Genomic DNA, 18,779 nt, shown 5'->3' with positions numbered 1-18,779 from the left:
TTGTTTTTCTGCCATGCGTAATATGCTGTAGGTTATATATTGTATAACGGCAGAGTCATAATTCAGGTTTTTATTTCGTGCTTCGGCTCAAAAGCCTCTGCGGCTGCATAAGTCCTAATATGCCTGTGTGTTTTGAATTAATCATCACCTTAGAAAGTACTGTTCCATTTCGTTGTGTTTCTAAGCTATTTGCATTGATGTCAGAGTGGTTAGAGGGACAATAGAGCCCTGAGTACCAGGCCATTAGGTCATTAGCAAGTTGGGTACTACTAAAGCATGTCCAGTGTGCATAAGAGGAGATTACCATGACTCAACAGTCACACGGAATTTTACTGCGGTTATGACTGTCGGTGAGGTGGTAATACAGTCACCGCAACAGCCCTAGCCCAGTGCAGAAGTGGGTGTGTTTTAGGAAGGGAGAGGAGACTAGTGAAGGGATACATCACCTACCCCGAGACAAAGGGCTGCTTTTTAAGTGCGCCCTCTAACACAGAAACCAAACCAGCTGTGCGAGTGCGCCATCATGCATAAATGTATTTTGTCCCCCTACACCAAATGCGATCACGACACGCAGGTTAAAATATCAAAACAAACTCAACCAATTATATTAATTTAGGGACAGGTCGAAAAGCATTAAACATTTATGGCAATTTAGCTAGCTAGCTTGCACTTGCTAGCTAATTTGTCCTATTTAGCTAGCTTGCTGTTGCTAGCTAATTTGTCCTGGGATATAAACATAGAGTTAAAATGTTACCTGAAATGCACAAGGTCCTCTACTCCGCCAATTAATCCAAACATAAAATGGTCAACCAAATCGTTTCTAGTCATCTCTCCTCCTTCCAGGCTTTTTCTTCTATTGACTTTATATGGCGATTGGCAACTTTCATAAATTAGGTGCATTACCGGCACTGACCTCGTTCGTCTTTGTCACCCACGTGGGTGTAACCAATGAGGAGATGGCACGTGGGTAGCTGCTTCTATAAACCAATGAGGAGATGGGTGAGGCAGGACTTGCAGTGCAATCTGCATCAGAAATAGAACTGACTTCTAATTTAGCCCTTGGCAACGCAGACGCTTATTGGCGCGCGCGAGCAGTGTGGGTGCAATAATTGAATAACATGCATGTCTACATTTATTTTGCAACGCTCGCGCACACGACGTGAGCGGTGTAGTCAGCCTGAAACTGTGGTAGGCATTGTCGCCCAAACGGATTAGGTTAGTTTGAGCAGGCGGTAACTCAATCACCTGGTAAATATGTAGCCTTGCTGGTTAAGTTGATTAGTGCTGCATTTCCTTTCTGTGGCTAGAGAATAAAAGGCCTTGATCATTTATGAAGAGCAGGCTTGAACACCGAGCTTAGATACTAGTGACAAATGCAATGTCAACATATAGTCCAGACATCTTAGGTCCTTTTAATACTGATGTAATAAAAGTGGTTTTCACCATAAGATATATCCTAACCTGTCAAGTAGCTCAAACCAGGCTAGAATACACACAGCGGGTGGCCTACCTTATGATTCTGCATGAAAAGTGCTGAACATACTGTATGTGACATAAAGTATATAGTATCCCTGTGCAGAAAAGCTGTGGAGACCGCAGACACAAACTGCGAGTACCGCTGAACTACTTATAATGATCAAAAGCATTTCATTCTTATGGTCTCATAGGCATGTTAGGACCATAACACTAACTACATACAACATGGGAAGGGTTGACTTAGAATGAGTATAATTACATTATATATCTTCTCTGATAAAAGGAGGATTGCTGTAATGCATAGGGAAATAACACCCCACGCCCCTCTCCCATATTACCAGGAATGCGTCATCCTACCTGCTACATTCAACGAGGGTGACCCTAAGCCGACCCTCAACCAATCCTGAGTCCTGAACAGAGAGGTCCAAGTCACAGGCGGAGGATCCAATGGAAGGTTGCACTTGGAACGGGAAGAAGGGTTTGTATCTGAAAAAACACAAAAAAGGTAGACAATTATTATACATTTGTTGTATACTGTTAGTGATTTCAGTGCGACTATAACTGCTGAGGGATTCTACACTTGAAAAAAACTTGGGGCCTAACTGAAAACAAAAGTCACATTTTAGCAGTGTTTGACAATCGAAGCATAGGCCTCTGGCTTTTCCATTGGGGGTAACATCTACGTTTCAGATGATGATCTGCTGTTAGCCCACAGCAACAGATTAACAGACAATCGTTAAGCATTTCTGCTTTGTCGTCATCCTCAGGATTGTCTCTCTTAAGTGACAGAAATACAGGCTCAGTGATAAAACTAGAGACAACCAACAGTCTAAAACAGATGCTAAAGCCGCTATTGACGGCTTCTTCACGACACCTACACATAAACAAAGCCACACAGTATAGGACTACAGATATAAAAGGCACAAAACAAAAAAACGCACTGAATCAATGTGTGTAATAAATTAGTGTAATATGTTACATTGTAATTACAGGAATAATTACACAGTAATAAGGTCACTTCCTTGCTCAGAGAATGAATGGGTTGGAAAAGGGAACGAAGACAATGAGAAGAAGAGATGAAGTAGAAAGAGAAAAATAAAATAAGAGAAAATAAACATTTTAGGAAATAAAAGGAGAGATTGAGAGGATATGGAGTTGAAAAATGAAGGAGGGATGATGTAGAGATAAGGAAGCTGGTGAGATGAGAGGAAAAGTAGGGGAAAGATGGAAAACAGATAGATAAGAAATGTTGGAGACCCTATAGGAGCGTCTACAGGAGCCCCACGGTTCCAGTTGGCAGGCAGGCAGGAGGAAATCCATGTCCTGCTGGGATCAGATTATCTAACAAACCCTGGTTGTTTCCTGCTCTCGCTCCACAGCAGGAAGGCTGACCTCAACCAATGCGGGGCTGAGAAAGACACTCACAGCGTGGCTCTCCATCTCTCAGGCTCGCCCTAGCTCCCACTCTTCTACTCACACACTAACCCACTCTCCGAACATGACCTTCTCCTGCCCCTGTTGCTCGCTCACCCTCTCTCCCTGACCATACACACAGACACCCTCACAAAATGTTTGGTCCGAGCACTGTGATTTCCTCAATTGGGTGTGGTCATTGGCTAGAAGCAGCAGTAAGGCAGATGGTTAAACCGTAAAGAATGGGTTCATTGTAATTAGGTAACAAAAAGCATGAGCTGGAACGCACCCAAAATAGTTATTTGAGGTGCTGACTAACGGTGAGTAAACTGTATGATATTAAATAAGAGTCTCACACTCCATATACAAGCTTCCAGTCATTTATTGGATAAAGCACCAACTGTGCACAACAGTGACGCAGAAACGTTGGTGGTTCACCCAATAAATTACTGGGAGCTTGTATATACAGTGTGCGACTCCCTTTACTCATTGTAATTAAGAACATCATGCTGTTTGGGACCACACGCATGCCTTTATTTTTGGCCCCTGATGCTATGTCTAGCTTGAAGCCCTCGCATTCTAATCCAGATAATATTTTGTGTAACTGTTCATAATAATCTGGAAGATGTGAGATAGCCTAACCATAGACGTATTGAATAGAAAAAAAGTATAACTCATTCTAGTTCTGTGAGCCTAACTCATCTCCAAAAGTCAAAGCAGGGAAACTTAAATCTCTATCAGCGTGTTAAATGTGCAGCCAGAGGGAAAGAAAATTCTAGACCACCTTTACTCCACACACAGAGACGCGAACAAAGCTCTCCCTCACCTTCCATTTGGCAAATCTGACCATAATTGTATCCTCCTGATTCCTGCTTACAAGCAAAAATTAAAGCAGGAAGCACCAGTGACTCGGTCTATAAAAAAGTGGTCAGATGAAGCAGATGCTAAGCTACAGGACTGTTTTGCTAGCACAGACGCTAGCACAGACTGGAATATATGTTTCGGGATTCTTCTGATGGCATTGAAGAGTACACCATATCAGTCACTGGTTTTATCAATAAGTGCATCGAGGACGTTATTCCCACAGTGACTGTACGTACATACCCCAAACAGAAGCCATGGACTTTAGGCAACATTCACACTGAGCTAGAGAGTAGAGCTGCCGCTTTCAAGGAGCGGGATTCTAACCCGGAAGCTTATAGGAAATCCTGCTATGCCCTCCGACGAACCACCAAACAGGCAAAGCATCAATAAAGGACTAAGATCGAATCATACGATACCGGCTCCGACGCTCATTGGATGTGGGAGGGCTCGCAAACTATTACATACTACAAAGGGAAGCACAGCCGAGAGCTGCCCAGTGACACGAGCCTACCAGACGAGCTAAATAACTTCCATGCTCGCATCGAGGCAAGTAACACTGAAACTTACATGAGAGCATCAGCTGTTCTGGACGACTGTGTGATCACGCTCTCCGCAGCCAATGTGAGTACGCTCTCCGCAGCCAATGTGAGTAAGACCTTTAAACAGGTTAACAAGGCCATTGGGCCAGATGGATTACCAGGACGTGTACTCCGAGCATGCGCTGACCAACTGGCAAGTGTCTTCACTGACATTTTCAACCTCTCCCTTGCCGAGTCTGTAATACCAACATGTTTCAAACAGACCACCATAGTCCCTGTGCCTAAGAACACTAAGGTAACCTGCCTAAATGACTACCGACCCGTAGCACTCACGTCTGTAGCCATGAAATGCTTTGAAAGTCTGGTCATGGCTCACAACACCATCATTAGCCCAGAAACCCTAGACCCACTCCAAATTTGCAAACCGCACCAACAGATCCACAGGTGATGCAATCTCTATTGCACACTGCCCTTTCCAAACTGGACAAAAGGAACATTTATGTGAGACTGCTGTTCATTGACTACAGCTCAGCGTTCAACACCATAGTGCTCTTAAAGCTCATCACTAAGCTAAGGACCCTGGGACTAAACATCTCGTTCTGCAACTGAATCCTGGACTTCTTGACAGGCCACCCCCAGGTGGAAAGGGTAGGTAACAATATCTGCCACGCTGATCCTCAACATGGGGGCCCCTCAGGGGTGCGTGCTCAGTCCCCTCCTGTACTCCCTGTTCACTCATGACAGCACGGCCAGGCACGACTCCAACACAATCATTAAGTTTGCTGATGACAACAGTGGTTGGCCTGATCACAAACAGAAATGACACCTGACCGTGTGGTGCAAGACCAACAACCTCTCCCTCAACGTGATCAAGACAAAAGGAGATGTCTACTTTTAAACTCGGACAAAACAGAGATGCTTGTTCTAGGTCCCAAGAAACACAGAGATCTTCTGTTGAATCTGACAATTCATCTTGATGGTCTATGACATGACAGGCGGTGATACAACCATAAGGCGCTACAGAGGGTAGTGCGTATGGCCCATTACATCACTGGGGCCAAGATTCCTGCCATCCAGGACCTCTATACCAGGCGGTGTCAGAGGAAGGCCCTAAATATTGTTAAAGACTGCAGCCACCCTAGTCATAGACTGTTCTCTCTGCTACCGCACGGCAAGCAGTACCGGAGTGCCAATTCTAGGTCCAAGAGACTTCTAAACAGCTTCTAACCCCAAGCCATAAGACTGACTGCTAAACAGTCTTTTTGGGGGGGGGGGGGGGGTAATTTTCTTAAAACTGCATTGTTGGTTAAGGACTTGTAATAAGCATTTCACTGTAAGGTCTACACCTGTGGTATCCGGCGCATGTGACAAATAGCATTTGATTTGTTTTGAAATAGACAGCTAACACTGATCTTTTACCTAGCATTTTCCAAATTCATTATCTTAAAATCCCATTTACCCTTTATGTTGACATTATGGCTAACCCCATTTAGTTGACTGGTCGATTGTTTGGTCGATAAATATTTTTTGTTGTTGAGCATTGGCAAATAAAGTGCCTTCGGAAAGGAATTAGACCCTTTGACTGTTTTGTTACGTTACAGCCATTTTGTTACGTTACAGCCTTATTCTAAAATGGATTCAATCAAAACAATTCCATAGTAATCTACACACAATATCCCACAATGACAAAGCAAAAAAAATTTTTTTTGAAATGTACTAAAAATATAAATATCTTATTTACCTAAGTATTTGCTATCAGACTCGAAATTGAGCTCAGGCGCATCCTGTTTCCATTGATCATCATTGAGAAGTCTCTACAACTTGATTGGAGTCGACCTGTGGTAAATTCAACTGATTGGACATGATTTGGAAAGGCACACACTTGTCGATATAAGGTCCCAAAGTTGACAGTGCATGTCAGAGCAAAAACCAAGCCTCGAGGTAAAAAAAATTGTCCGTAGAGCTCCGAGACAGGATTGTGTCGAGGCACAGATCTGGGGAAGGGTACCAAAACATTTCTGCAGCACTGAAGGTCCCCAAGAACACACTGGCCTCCAAGTTAGGAACCACCAAGACTCTTCCTAGAGCTGGCCGCCCAGCCTTACTGCACAATTGGGGGAGAAGGGCCTTGGTCATGGAGGTGACCAATAACCCGGTGGTCACTGAAAGAGCTCTAGAATTCCTGTGTGGAGATGGTTGTCCTTCTGGAAGGTTCTTCCATATCTCCAGAACTCAGCCAGAAGAAGCCACTCCTCAGGAAAAGGCACGACAGCCCGTGTGGAGTTTGCCAAAAGGCACGTAAAGACTCAGACCATGAGAAACAAGATTCTCTGGTCGGATGAAACTAAGATTGAACTCTTTGGCCTGAATGTCAAGCGTCACGTCTGGAGGATTTTTTTTACCTTCATTGAACTAGAAAAGTCAGATAAGAACAAATTCTTACTTACAATGACGGCCTACACCAGCCAAACCGTGACAACGCTGGGCCAATTGTGCGCCGCCCTATGGGACTACCAATCACGACCGGTTGTGATACAGCCTGGATTCGAACCAGGGTGTCTGTAGTGACGCCTCTAGCACCGAGATGCAGTGCCTTCAACCGCTGCACCACTTGGGAGCCCAAACCTGGTACCATCCCTACGGTGAAGCATGGTTGTGGCAGCATCATGCTGTGGGAATGTTTTTCAACGGCAGGGACATGTATACGTTTGAGTGGCCCAGCCAGAGCCCGGGCTTGAACCCCATCAAACATCTCTGGAGAGACCTGAAAACAGCTGTGCAGTGACGCTCCCCATCCAACCTGACAGGGCTTGAGAGGATCTGCAGAGTAGAATGGCCGAAACTCCCCAACTACAGATGTGCCAAGTTTGTAGCGTCACACCCAAGAAGACTCGAGGCTGTAATCGCTGCCGAAAGTGCTTCAACAAAGTACTGAGTAAAGGGTCTGAATACTACATAAATGTGATATTTCCTTTTTTTAAATGTAGAGGAACCGGTTTTTACTTTGTCGTTATGGGCTATTGTGTGGAGATTGATGAGAAAAAAAATACAATTTAAATCAATTTTAGAATAAGGCTGTAGCCTAGGCACTGAATATAAAAAGATTCTGTCACACGAGACACCCATCTGATTCACGCTTGTTTGAGTGGACTAATCCATTGTGGAGGATTGTTAATTCCCATTTACAAAGTTTATTTGGTTACAGTAATTTCTGTTATGCATTTAATATTATTATAATAATTATTACTATTACAGTCTTACCGTTGTCATTGTAGGAGTGGACACGTTCTTTGCAGAGAGCACACCCTAGGCTACACTTGTGAGAAAAAAAAGTTTTGGTTCATTCCATTTCCGAGTTTTTGTTTGGAGAACTCCTGTCAATCTTGACTTAGGACACACATCTGATTACGCATATAGAAGTAGGATGAGGCTACCAGGCCTGCGCGCAAGTGTAGGTCTATAAGTGTGCCCATTTGGTGATCTAATACTATTTTCTGATTGTCTTAACTCACCGACAAAGTCTGTTTTTACATCCATTTAGAACTACAACAGTTCCTCAATTTAGCCTATTTGAAAAATCTTTCCAGCTCTCTCCCTTTCGATAACCACTCAGCATGAAAGGAGGAAAAAATGTAATGCTCTGATCTGGTGGAAACGTCATAAAATACACTACATGACCAAATAAGTATGTGGACACTTGCTCGTCAAACATTGTATTCCAAAATCATGGGCATTAATATGGAGTTTCTACTATAATAGCCTCTACTCTTCTGGGAAAGAATTCCATTAGATGTTGGAACATTGCTGCTGGGATTGCTTCCATTCAGCCACAAGAGCATTAGTGAGGTCGGCCACTGATGTTGGGCTATTAGGCCTGGCTCGCAGTCAGCGTTCCAATTCATCCCAAAGGTGTTCGATGGGGTTGAGGTTAGAGCTCTGTTCAGGCCAGTTAAGTTAAGTTCTTCCACTCCGATCTCAGCAAACCATTTCTGCATGGACCTCGCTTTGTTTCATGCTGAAACAGGAAAGGGCCTTCCCCAAACTGTTCAAATTAAAAATCAAATCAAACTTTATTTGTCACATGTACCAAATGCAACAAGTGTAGACTTTAACATCAAATGATTACTTAAAAGCCCTTAACCAAAAGTGCAGTTTAAGAAGAAGAAAATATTTATCAAGTAGACTAAAATAAAAAGTAATAATAAAAAGTAACACAATAAGAATAACGAGGCCATATACAGGGGGCACCGGTAGCGAGTCAGTGTGCGGGGGTACAGGCTAGTTGAGGTAATCTGTACATTCAGGTGGGGGCGAAGTGACTATGCACAGGTAACAAACAACAGCGAGTAGCAGCAGTGTACAAAAGGAGAGGGGGGGGGGGGACATTCATCAATGTCAATTTAATGAATTGTTCAGCACTAATGACTTGGGCGTAGAAGCTGTTGAGGAGCCTTTTGGTCCTAGACTTGGCGTTCCGGTACCGCTTGCCGTGCGGTAGCAGAGAAAACAGTCTATAACTTCAGGAACTACTGGAGTCTCTGACAATTTTATGGGCTTTCCTCTGACGCGCCTATCATATAGGTCCTGGATGGCAGGAAGCTTGGCCCCAGTGAAGTATTGGGCCGTTCGCACTACCCTCTGTAGCGCCTTACGGCCAGATGCTGAGCAGTTGCCATACCTGGCGATGATGCAACCAGTCAAGATGCTCTTGATGGTGCAGCTGTGGAACTTTGAGGATCTGGGGACCCATGCCAAATCTTTTCAGTCTCCTGAGGGGGAAAACGCATTGTCGTGCCCTCTTCACAACTGTCTTGGTATGTTTGGACCATGATAATTCGTTGGTGACATGGAAAACAAGGAACTTGAAACTCTCGACCCGCTCCACTACAGCCCCGTCAATGTTAAATGGGGGCTTGTTTGGCCCTCCTTTTCTTGTAGTCCACGATCAGTTCCTTAGTCTTGCTCACACCGAGGGAGAGGTTGTTGTCCTGGCACCACACTGCCAGGTCTCTGACCTCCTCCCTATAGGCCGTCTCATTGCTGTTGGTGATCAAGCCTACCACTTTTGTGTCATCAGCAAACTTAAAGTACACACCCCTGAGGGGCCCCAGTGTTAAGGATCAGCGTGGCAGACGTGTTGTTGCCTACTCTTACCACTTGGGGGCAGCCCGTCAGGAAGTCCAGGATTCAGTTGCAGAGGGAGGTGTTTAGTCCCAGAGTCCTTAGCTTCGTGATGAGCTTCGTGGGCACTATGGTGTTGAACGCTGAGCTGTAGTAAATGAACAGCATTCTCACATAGGTGTTCCTTTTGTCCAGGTGAGAAAGGGCAGTGTGGAGTGCGATTGAGATCGCGTCATCTGTGGATCTGTTGGGGCGGTATGCGAATTGGAGTGGATCTAGGGTGTCCGGGAGGATGCTGTTTATGTGTGCCATGACCAGCCTTTCAAAGCACTTCATGGCTGCCGACGTGAGTGCCACGAGGTGGTAATCTTTTAGGCAGGTTACCTTCGCTTCATTGGGCACAGGGACTATGGTGTTCTGCTTGAAACATGTAGGTATTCAGACTCGGTCAGGGAGAGTTTGAAAATGTCAGTGAAGACACTTGCCAGTTGGTCAGCGCATGCTCGGAGTACACGTCCTGGTAATCCGTCTGGCCCAGCGGCTTCGTGAATGTTGACCTGTTTAAAGGTCTTGCTCACATCGGCTACCGAGAGCGTTATCAAAGTCATCCAGAACAGCTAGTGCGCTCGTACATGCTTCAGTTTTTCTTGCCTCGAAGTGAGCATAAAAAAGGCATTTAGCTTGTCTGGTAGGCTCGCGTCACTGGGCAGCTCGCGTCTGGGTTTCCCTTTGTAGTCCGTAATAGTTTTCAAGCCCTGCCACATCTGACGAGCGTCAGAGCTGGTGTTGTAGAATTCAATCTTAATCCTGTATTGATGCTTTGCCTGTTTGATGGTTCGTCGGAGGGCATAGCAGGATTTTTTATTAGCGTCCGGATTAGTCTCCTGCTCCTTGAAAACGGAGGCTCTACCCTTTATCTCGATGCGGACGTTGCCTGTAATCCATGGCTTCTGGTTGGGATATGTACGTACAATCACTGTGGGGACGACGTCATCGATGCACTTATTGAGAAGTCAATGACTGAGGGGGTGTATTCCTCAATGCCATCGGATGAATCCCGGAACATATTCCAGTCTGTGCTAGCAAGAGAGTCCTGTAGTGTAGCATCCGTGTCATCTGACCACTTCCGTATTGAGCGTGTCACTGGTACTTCCTGCTTTAGTTTTTGCTTGTAAGCAGGAATCAGGAGGATAGAATTATGGTCAAATTTGCCAAATGGAGGGTGGGGGAGAGCTTTGAATGCATCTCTGTGTGTGGAGTAAAGGTGGTCTAGAATTTTTTTCCCCCTGGTTGCAAATGTGACATGCTGGTAAAAATTTGGTAAAACTGATTTAAGTTTGCTTGCATTAAAGTCCCTGGCCACTAGGAGTGCCACTTCTTTTACCACAAAGTTGAAGCACAGAATAGTCTAGAATGTCATTGTATGCTGTAGCGTTAAGATTTCCCTTCACTGGAACTAAGGGGCCTAACCCGAAACATGAAAACCAGCCCCAGACCATTATTTCTCCTCCACCAAACCTTACAGTTGGCACTATGAAGTCGGCAGGTAGCGTTTTCCTGGCATCCACCAAACCCAAATTCGTCCGTCAGACTGCCAGATGGTGAAGCGTGATTCATCACTCCAGAGAATTCGTGTCCCCTGTTCCAATGGCGGCGAGCGTTGCACCAGTCCAGCCTACGCTTGGCATTGCGCATGTTAATCTTAAGCTTGTGTGTGGCTGCTCGGCCATGGAAACCCATTTCATGAAACTCCAGATGCAGTTTGGACCGAGGACAGACGCTTGTTACGCGCTACAGTACACGGCGGTGCCGTTCTGTGAATTTGTGTGGCCTACAACTTTGCGGCTGAGCCTTTGTTCTTCCCAGACGTTTCCACTTCACAATAACAGCATTTAAAGTTGACAGAGGCAGCTCTAGCAGGGCAGAAATTTGACTGACTTGTTGGAAAGGTGGCATCCTATGCTGGTGCCACGTTGAAAGTCACTGAGCTCTTCATTAAGGCCATTCTACTGCCTACATTTGTCTATGGAGATTGCATGGCTGTGTGCTCAATTTTATACACCTGTCAGCAACAGGTGAGGCTGAAACAGCCGAATCCACTAATTTGAAGGGGTGTCCACATACTTTTGTATATATAGTGTAGGTCTACCAGATTTTCTTGCGCAAAATAGCCTACAGCTGTGTGTCTGTCCCGAGCTCACTTGCTCCGGAAACTCTGAGGGTCCAGAATATTTTATACAATGTTGCAAGTTTCCTAGCATGAGTTTCGGGCCGGACCAAGTTAATACAATAGTTGACACAATATTTAAAAGTTCCATGAGTAGCCAATGTGATTTACAGGATATTTATCAGGATATTTTCTACCTTCAACGTTTTTATTTGTTGGCTTTATAGGCTATTTTTATTTGGCAATAGATGTTACTTTTAGATTTGAATCATTTTCATAATTTTGATTAACCACATGACATTGATTTTGAGATAAGACATTATTATAAAGGAATAAATTAACTTGCATGCAGATCAGTAGAAATGGTATGATAAATTGGCACTCCAACTGGAAAAGGTTGCCGAACGCTGGTGTAGCTTATTACCGGAAACTTCAGGAGGATAATGGCAGAATCTGCGAAGGCCAGCCGCAGAGGGCAGCGGGAGGAGAAGGGCCGGGAACAGGTTTTTCTTCTTCTAGTTAGGCTATATTGATCTGTGTCTTCATTTTAAGCGCAGTGCTTAAAGCATCAGACAAGCTCAGTAGCCTACATACAGTGTATTTAATCAAAACATAGGGCTTGCCTATAACATGAAAAAATACACGTTTTAAAATTTCAACCAATCGATTCGTCAGAAGAACAGACGACTCTTATTATTTTTTTTACTCGGATACAGCCATAGTTGACATACCGTGCTCCCACCCATCCAGGACATCTACTCGAAACAGTGCCTGAGGAAGGCATGCAGCCTCATCAAGGACCCCACACACGCCAGCCACGAGCTGTTCTCTCCCTTACTGTCAGGCAGATGCTATCGGAGCATGAGGTCTGATACCAATAGGCTCAGATACAGTATCTATCTACAATCCATTAGAGTGCTGAACACTTGAACTGGACTGACCACCTGCTGATTCTCCAAACCTTAGCACACACCCACACAGACAGATACACCACAACTGCTGCTACCAGAATCTTAATATACTGCTCAATTTATACACTTGCCCCCCCATCCCCAATACACGTGTAAATATTAGACTAGACTATAAATTGTACCTTCCTGTATTATACTTATGCTAAAAAAACATATTCTAATGCAATTAACTTTATGGTCGTATTCTTGTCTTGTATTATTTCTTATTGTCGATAAAGAACCTGCAAGTAAGCATTTTGTTGGACAATCTATACCATGCGTTTCCCGTACATACAGCAGTAAAAAAACTTTAACTACACTGAACAAAAAAGTTAGTTAATATAAGGAAATTAGTCAATTCAAATAAATAAATAAGGCCCTAAATCAATGGATTTCACATGACTGTGAATACAGATATGCATCTGTTGGTCACAGATTATTTTTTAAAGTAAGGTAGGGGCGTGGCTCATTAAACCAGTCAGTATCTGGTGTGCCCACCATTTGCCTCATACAGAGCAACATCTCCTTCGCATAGAGTTGATCAGGTTGTTGATTGTGGCCTGTGGAATGTTGAACCACTCCTCTTTAAATGGTTGTGTGAAGTTGATGGATATTGGCGGGAACTGGAAAACAATGTCATACACGTCGATCCAGAGCATCCCAAACATGCTCAATGGGTGACATGTAGGCCATGGAAGAACTGGGACATTTTTAGCTTACAGGAATTGTGTACAGATCCTTCTGACATGGGGGTGTGCATTATCATGCTGAAACATGAGGCGACGGCCGCGGATGAAAGGCACGACAATGGGCCTCAGGATCTCGTCACGGTATCTCTGTGCATTCAAATTGCCATCGATAAAATGCAATGGTTTTTGATGTCCGTAGCTTATGCCTCCCCATACCATAACCCCACCACGGGGCACTCTGTTAACATGGTCATCAGCAAGTCGCTCACCCAAACAATGCCATACATCCTGCCTGGTACAGTTGAAACCGGAATTTCTCTATGAAGAGCACACTTCTCCAGCGTGCCAGTGTCCAATAAAGGTGAGAATTTGCCCACTGTAGTCGGTTACGACACCAAACTGAAGTCAGGTCAACACCCTGGTGAGGATGACAAGCACACAGATGAGCTTCCCTGAGAAGGTTTCTGACAGTGTATGAAGAAATTCTGTTGTGCAAACCCACAGTTTCATCAGCTGCACCTGGTCTCAGACGATACCGCAGGTGAAGAAGCCGGATGTGGAGACCCTAGGCTGGCGTAGTTACACTTGGTCTGCAGTTGTGAGGCCGGTTGGACGTACTGCCAAATTCTCTAAAATTGCTAGAGGCGGCTTATGGTAGAGAAACTAACATTGAATTATCTGGCAACAGCTCTGATGGACATTCCTGCAGTCAGCATGCCAATTGCACGCTCCATCAAAACATGTGTGGCATTGTGTTGAGTGACAACTGCATAGAGTGGCCTTTTACTGTCCCCAGCACAAGGTGCACCTGTGTAATGATCATGCTGTTTAATCAGCTTCTTGATATGCCACACGTCAGGCGGGTGGATTATCTTGGCAATGGCGAAATATTCACTAACAGGGATGTAAACAAATTTGTTCCCCAAATCGAGAGAAATATGCTTTTTGTGCGTATGACAAATTTCAGGCATCTTTTATTTCAGCTCATGAAACCAACACTTTACATGGTGCGTTTATATTTTTGTTCAGTGTTTATCAACATTTTAATCTAAACGTTCCCCAGTGGGCAAAACCTGGACCCTAAACAGCTTCTACCCCCAAGCCATATGACTTCTAAACAAGACTGCTAAATACCTAATCAAATAGCTACCCGGACTACCTACATTGATCCTTTTTTGCACTGACTAAGCACACACACACTGGACTCTACCCACACACACGCACTACATACACCCACACACACATGCATACTGACACCACACACACACACCATACACTGCTGCTACTGTCTATTATCTATCCTGTTACCTAGTCACTTTAACCCACCTATATGTACATAGCTACCTCAATTACCTCGTACCCCTGCACTTCAACTCGGTACTGGTACTCCCTGTATATAGCCAGGTTATTTTGACTCGTTATTGCTATTTGTTAGTCATTGTGTATTTATTCACTATTTCTACTTTTGGTAACACCTTATTTGGATAGTCCATCTGTAGAGCATGGACTATCTACAGATGGACCATCTACTAACCCTTATCCTAACCCTTACTCTAAACCTAAGCCTACTCTTACCAAGCAGTTGCTTATCAACAGATAGTATGACCATCTGCAGAGCATCTACAGATAGAAAATCTGGACTATCAAAATAAAGTGTGACCCTATATATTTTTTTTAAGTATTTATCTTATTTTTAACTCTGCATTGTTGGATAAGGACCCATAAGTAAGCATTTCACTGTTAGTCTACACCCGTTGTTGTTTACGGAGCACGTGATGAATCAAATTTGATTTGAACTGCCTTGGTTGCCCAATAAAGATCTGCAAAACTCTGTTTAATCGTCCTGGTGTGATGAGTGAGGATTAAAGTCTATTTTGGGGGGACTGGATAAAATGCAGCCAGACAGATGTTTCAGGCAATAATCCTAAAATGACTGTATGAGGGATGCTAGGTGAGAGGGAATGATAAGCAGAGGTGACCAGTAAAATGCAACAATCTGATGGAACAGCCAAACACATTGTGAGTCTCTTAAATAATGTATGAAAACTACATTACTGAGCAAAGCAGACTGAAAATCCTTACTCTACCTAGGAAGCATTTGTCTGGAAAACATTCCGATGGCCCATGTGGTGAAAATAACAGCAATTATTTATGTTATGAAGATGGACTCAACACCACCTGTGTAACACCCCCACTGCTCAATGGCCTAACAGGATCAGGGAGCACATGTGTGTCATCATAAACTTGTAGTGTGTGTGTGTGTGCTAAAGACACTAGCATAGCATTTTCTACTACTTCACTCAAAATAGAACTGAAATCACATGCATGCTCCTTAAATTATTACTGTACTCTGAGACAAATGTACTTTTTCCCTGTTGTCGTCTTCCCTCAGCTACGAGGAAATTATAGTACCCATTGTTATGCCCGGTGCCCTAGCAACAGTGAAATCATAAGATGTTAGATAGAAACCTTGAAAACATTGAGCTGAAACAGATTGCGCAGATCCATATTTAACAGACAGTGAGTTATCCTATCACTTTAGAAAGTAAAGAAAACTGGTCAGGCATCTTGTAAAAAAAGAACATATCCAAATTTCGAGCAAAAGGAATCGATGAAGTTATTCATTATCAGGATGTCACGAACAACATCCACTGCAGTGGGCTTCGTGTGTAGAACTACAGAGCTCCTTTTCAACACATTAGCAAACAAAGCATTCAAAAGCATTATTGATTAGAACCCTAACCTAGGGCTAACACAATTACCGAATAACCGATGAAGACCGTAATGAAAATAAAATAACTGACATAACTATTTAGAATTTTTGTTTTCCGATTTTTTGGTGCAATGAGCAGCTGACTGAAGACGGGACGGCCGGGCATTCGTGCAGTTTTGTCAGTTTCTGAGGTAATATGGACTCTTAACGTGATGAAACTTTGTTGGTCCTTGCTACAACAAGCAAGGTGTTGGCTTAAGGTTAGCAGTGTGGTTATGGTTTGGGTTAGGTTTTAAATCATATTTTAACTAGAGAAATTGTAGAAATGGGCAGGGTTCAGCCATCATTTTGGACTTTGTGGCTATGGAAGCTAATGATGACCAGCGGGGTTTGAGCAAAGGATTTGTCGGTTGCCTAGGCAACACCCCCCACATTGCAGCTGCAACACACATTGCACATACAGTCAGGAGCGGAGGAGAGGAGAAAATATACATTAGTGTCATCCAAAATCCCTGACCACATGTCCCGGATTGTGCAGGAAAGTCCTGCATTTCGTCCCACAACCAAACAATTGTGTCCCACATTTTATCAAAAAATTAACAGCATTAATTTACAAAAAAAGGTCAATTTATCACGTATTTCACTCAGACTTCCTCTTCATTCGAGGAAAATACACATTCCAACCTGTACCTTTTGCAGTCACGTTGCGCTTATGACGAGATATATCATAAGGATGTGGTACTGGTTATGTTAAACACTTCTCCAATCGTTGTTGGGATCTGATATTATGCACAGCGCAAGATGAGACATAGGCCAATGTCATATCTCAACCAATCACATTTGTCAAATCCTTTCGGGCTGAATTCCATCTAAATTTGGAGAAAATTGGAGAGTTAAGTACTTACAAAAGGCGTAATTTTAACAAAGAGCTACCAAAGTATGTAAATCGCCGTATTAAGCTGAAACATAAAAGGTAATTATCAAAATAGTGCGGTTTGCTCATTCAACATATTTGCTTCTACTTCAACTCAATCCCGTTTTAAGCCTCACTTCTTAACTGTTTTACATTCCCTGAAACCAACCAGAAAATGTTTTTGGGCCACATATTGCACATTTTCAGAAAACAGCTATACATGTGGTCTCTCGTTTTCTGCATCACCAAATTTGGCATGAGGCAAGAGTAGGCTAGGTGCGCTTTAGTTAAAGGGGATGTGTGTGTGTTGGGGGGTGCTGGCCCAAAGAAATTATTCATGTAGGCTACACTGTCCCACAAAATCCTGTTCTCCCTCATTTGGGTATTTTAAATGTGGTCACCCCACGCTGAGCACCAGTCACTAACACACACTTATACAAGAGTATGCAATATTTTGTTCTATTGACAGAGGTTGGACATAAGGGGAGATTGGTGGGCGAGGGCATGGCCATTTTTCCTGTATGAAGTACAAAATGGTGGCCCTCTGGTTAGAGGCTGTAGTAGTACTTCTAGCTTCATTGTTTTATAAACCTCTTTTCTCCCTCTCTGAGATCCAATAGAACAGCTAAATAACAATGACAGCTCAATCAATGAAGTGTCTGAAGTCCCAGGTTATCCAGAGTGGAGCAGAGAGGAGAAGAGGGTCCATTAAAAGTGGCTACCTACATGTAAAACTGTGCTGTGTCCAGCTGTGTCCCTCCACCAGCATGTAGTCAAAGAGCTCAAAGAGAGAGCGATAGAGGTTAGACGTTAAAGTGAAGGAATAACAGATGTCTGGAGAGCAATTATGAAACAAACAACCCAGCTGACAGTGAATAAGTGAGAGATGGGGGTTTGATGCCGTAATGGCCCCAAAACCATGAGGCTTCACCCATTACTGATGGTCCAGGACATCTCAAACTAAAATTATTTCTGAATTTCACACAGGACATACAAGTCATATTGTAGAGTCAATCCAACAACCACCCAAAGTCATGACAATTAAAAAGGAATGACGCACGGTAAGCCCAAGCTTACAAAAAAATTATGCCAATCTGGTCTGTCCTGTCCACTCCCAGATAAGGATGGGAACAGAGTGAATGGCTTAGTGCATTTTACTCTGATCTGACCCACCAAGTGATTGGCCCCTTACCTGGCAGAACAGGTCAATGTAAAGAGTCAGGGTGGCCATTTTATTAATTGTTCAGCAGTCTTATGTCTTGGGGGTAGAAGCTGTTAAGGAGCCTTTTGGTCCTAGACCGGTCAGGATGCTCTCGATGGTGCAGTTGTAGAGATTTTTGAGGATCTGGGGACCCATGCCCTCTTTACAACTGTCTTGGTGTGTTAAGACCATGATTGTTTGTTGGTGATGTGGACACCAAGGAACTTAAAACTCTCGGCCTGCTCCAATTCAGCCCCGTCAATGTTAATCGGCCCTCCTTTTCCTTTAGTCCACGATCAACTCCTTTGTGTTGCTCACATTGAGGGAGAAGTTCTTGTCTCTGACCTCCTTCCTATAGGCTGGCTCGTCCTTGTCGGTGATCAGGCCTACCACTGTGTGTCGTCAGCAAACTTAATGATGGTGTTGAAGTCATGCTTGGCCACGCAGTCGTGGGTGAACAGGGAGTAGAATAGGGGTGCATGTTTAGTCCCCTGAGGGGACCCCGTGTTGAGGATCAGTGTGGCAGTGTTGTTGCCTACCTTTACCACCTGGGGACAGCCCATCAGGAAATCCAGGATCCAGTTGCAGAGGGAGGTGTTTAGTGCCAGGGTCCTTAGCTTAGTGATGCGCTATGTACTATGGTGTTGAGCACTGAACTGTAGTCAATGAACAGCATTCTCAGAAAGGTGTTCCTTTTGTCCAGATGGGAGAAGGCAGTGTGGAGTGAGATTGC

General features: G+C 43.9%; 1 protein-coding gene across 1 annotated transcript in view; it reads right to left on the bottom strand.

Moving 5' to 3' along the window:
- Positions 1 to 18,779, bottom strand: part of LOC129851409 (PDZ domain-containing protein 8-like) — a 66,025-nt gene that overhangs the window by 35,854 nt on the left and 11,392 nt on the right. Inside the window, exon 2 of the mRNA XM_055917924.1 lies at positions 1,834 to 1,962. Coding sequence (XP_055773899.1) covers positions 1,834 to 1,962 — 129 coding nt within the window. The remainder of the gene's footprint in view (positions 1 to 1,833; positions 1,963 to 18,779) is intronic.

Source organism: Salvelinus fontinalis, chromosome 1 (genome assembly GCF_029448725.1).
Source record: "Salvelinus fontinalis isolate EN_2023a chromosome 1, ASM2944872v1, whole genome shotgun sequence".
Classification (NCBI taxonomy): Eukaryota; Metazoa; Chordata; class Actinopteri; order Salmoniformes; family Salmonidae; genus Salvelinus; species Salvelinus fontinalis.
Note: the sequence above shows the minus strand (reverse complement) of the source record. Positions and strands in the feature narration are given on the sequence as shown.